The sequence below is a fragment of the Austrofundulus limnaeus genome, unplaced genomic scaffold, assembly GCF_001266775.1.
Source record: "Austrofundulus limnaeus strain Quisiro unplaced genomic scaffold, Austrofundulus_limnaeus-1.0 Scaffold1133, whole genome shotgun sequence".
NCBI lineage: Eukaryota > Metazoa > Chordata > Actinopteri > Cyprinodontiformes > Rivulidae > Austrofundulus > Austrofundulus limnaeus.
The window spans coordinates 21,652-23,896 of NW_013953535.1; the positions used below are offsets into that span (position 1 = coordinate 21,652).

The 2,245-nt window shown below is 37.4% G+C and overlaps 1 protein-coding gene across 1 annotated transcript in view; it reads left to right on the forward strand.

Annotated features, from left to right (window-relative positions):
* Positions 1 to 563: 563 nt before the first annotated feature.
* The window catches only part of LOC106534287 (afadin), a gene marked incomplete at both ends in the record, with an annotated part of 8,382 nt that continues 6,700 nt past the window's right edge, over positions 564 to 2,245 (forward strand). The window contains 1 exon segment of the mRNA XM_014030872.1: positions 564 to 602. Within this exon segment, the coding sequence (XP_013886326.1) occupies positions 564 to 602 (39 nt within the window).

Sequence of the window (2,245 nt, forward strand, 5' to 3'; positions counted from 1 at the left end):
TGGCAGGAAAGTTGACATTTTAAACCTTAATAAAAAATTGATACAGGGCTTTAGAATATCGATACAGTATCCGGAAATGAAATATCGCAATATTTCCGTGTATCCTAAGATTGTTCCTGTCATTACTCAAATTAAGCCTGTAATAAATTTAAAACAAAAAGTAAGATAAGAAGAAATGGAAATTACTCTAAACGTCAGTTAGCTTCATTAATACTTATTTAAGAATTAAAAGGAGGGATTGTTGATTTAAGAAAACATTTTATTCTAAACTTTATGAAGTCCTCTAGAACACAATGAGCTCTGTGTAAAACACAGAGTTGTTTCCCAGCTGCTCATGAGCGGTGAGCCAAACCAAACCCAACCTCAGTAATGTTTTCACTTTACTGTCTGTCCTCCCTTCTCACTTATTTTACTCCTCAGTTCCTTCCTCCTCTCCACCTTTTTCCTGTTAAATTCTTTAGAATTGCCTACACGCCTTCTTTTTTCAGTATTTGGGTATTTTTCTTTGCCCCCCTCCTCCTCCCTGCCCTCCTTCTCTTACTCTTGATTTTCTTCTTCTTCAGCAGCAGACTGCTGTCCCAGCTATCTCTGTTCTAGAGTTGGTACGTTCTTCCTGTTAATGATGAGCTTCCTGTCCCGGCCCTCACATCACTTCCTGTTTTCTGTCTGAGCTGCCCACCTGTCCCATCTGTCTCTTCCCGCCCATCAGAACTGCTGCTGTTGTTTTCAGGGTTTGGAGTGAAACCGTGTGTGTGTGGTGGAGAGGCCATCCTGGGATGTTTGATGTCGTTTCTCTCTGTCCACTCAAAACGACTCCCTGGTGAAATGTTCTGTGTAAAAGTTTTTGAACCATTTTATTTAAACGTTCCCGTGCTTTCAGAGCGCCAAAGCTTTGTCCGAGGCGACGTTTTGAGTGAATATTGAGGTGGTGCCTGCATGAATGGCTGGTTTCTGGGTGCATGAAGGTCCTGCAGAGAGATGAGTGTTGTGCTGTTCCTTCATCTCTCCATCATATTTTCATCCTTCGATCTCAACAAGCTGAGCCTTTGTTCTTTCTTTAGCAGGTCTGTTCAACCACAAAAAGGCAGATCATTTGGTTTATCATTTACACGAACCGACCGAAACCAAAATATTTTATTGGATCGTTTAAATTTTCATTCTTGACTTTAAACCTGGACACAATTTTCTTATCATATTATATTAAAATTAAACTTATAAAGCCGATACTGTAATAAGAAAACAGTGGTTTAGTGGAAGCTTGCATGTTAAGGCTGTCTCACATAATGGCGCACTGCAATGCTAACAAATTAATCAAAGATTTAACTTTTTTTTACTAATTTAGACAGAAAAAATGTTTTATAAGTTGTCTAAAATGTTAGTATGACAGGGTCTTAAAGAATCAAAATTAAATGGACAAAAAACACAGTAGCCTGTGATTTTCAGGTTAAATGATACAGCCTTATCATCCACAGTCATACTGATTTTTAGTTATTTTTCCAATTAAAAATAAAAGCCATGATCCAGTTTGTATAAGTAGGTGGAGCTACAGATTACCAGTTTATTAATATTAACCTCCTGACCAGCAGAGTTGTGAATTGTTAATTCATTTWTAACAGGAGAGAGTAACTGGAGTGTGTAAAGTCAGTTGAAACATTAAGACAACCTGAGAAATTTTTCTGACAAGAATCCGTTCATGGAGCTTCAAAACATATTTGAAAATATTTCATCTAAATTCTTTTATAAATAATTTGAGCATTTATTTCCGCATTAAATACTCCAGTTTTTGCCTCAAACCATATATAATCTAATGAACATTTAAATCAATAGCTCAGTTTTTTACTGAGCCCGCGAGGGGACATGGGAGATTTTTTTTCTTTTTGCGTTCCCTCGCAAAGGTCCTTTAACACTTTGTGCTTGCCGGTTTATGACAAATTCACCTACTCACCATTAGTGAGTTAGCCTACTGCTTTAATTCATCTTCAGAATGAATATATCACACAGCCACGCATGGAAGTGTGTCATATGTCGATATTTTAACACAGTGCASCCACGCAACATCAGTGTCAATTTCACGAACTTGTGGCGACACATCCTGTTTTGGTAACTGGATATTTCAAAACAAAAGTCTGATTTAATTCAGTTCATATACAACAATTTTTTGCAAGGGAACGCAAGACAATATTGCGAGGTAACGCAAGACAATATTGCGAGGTAACGCAAGACAATATTGCGAGGTAACGCAAAA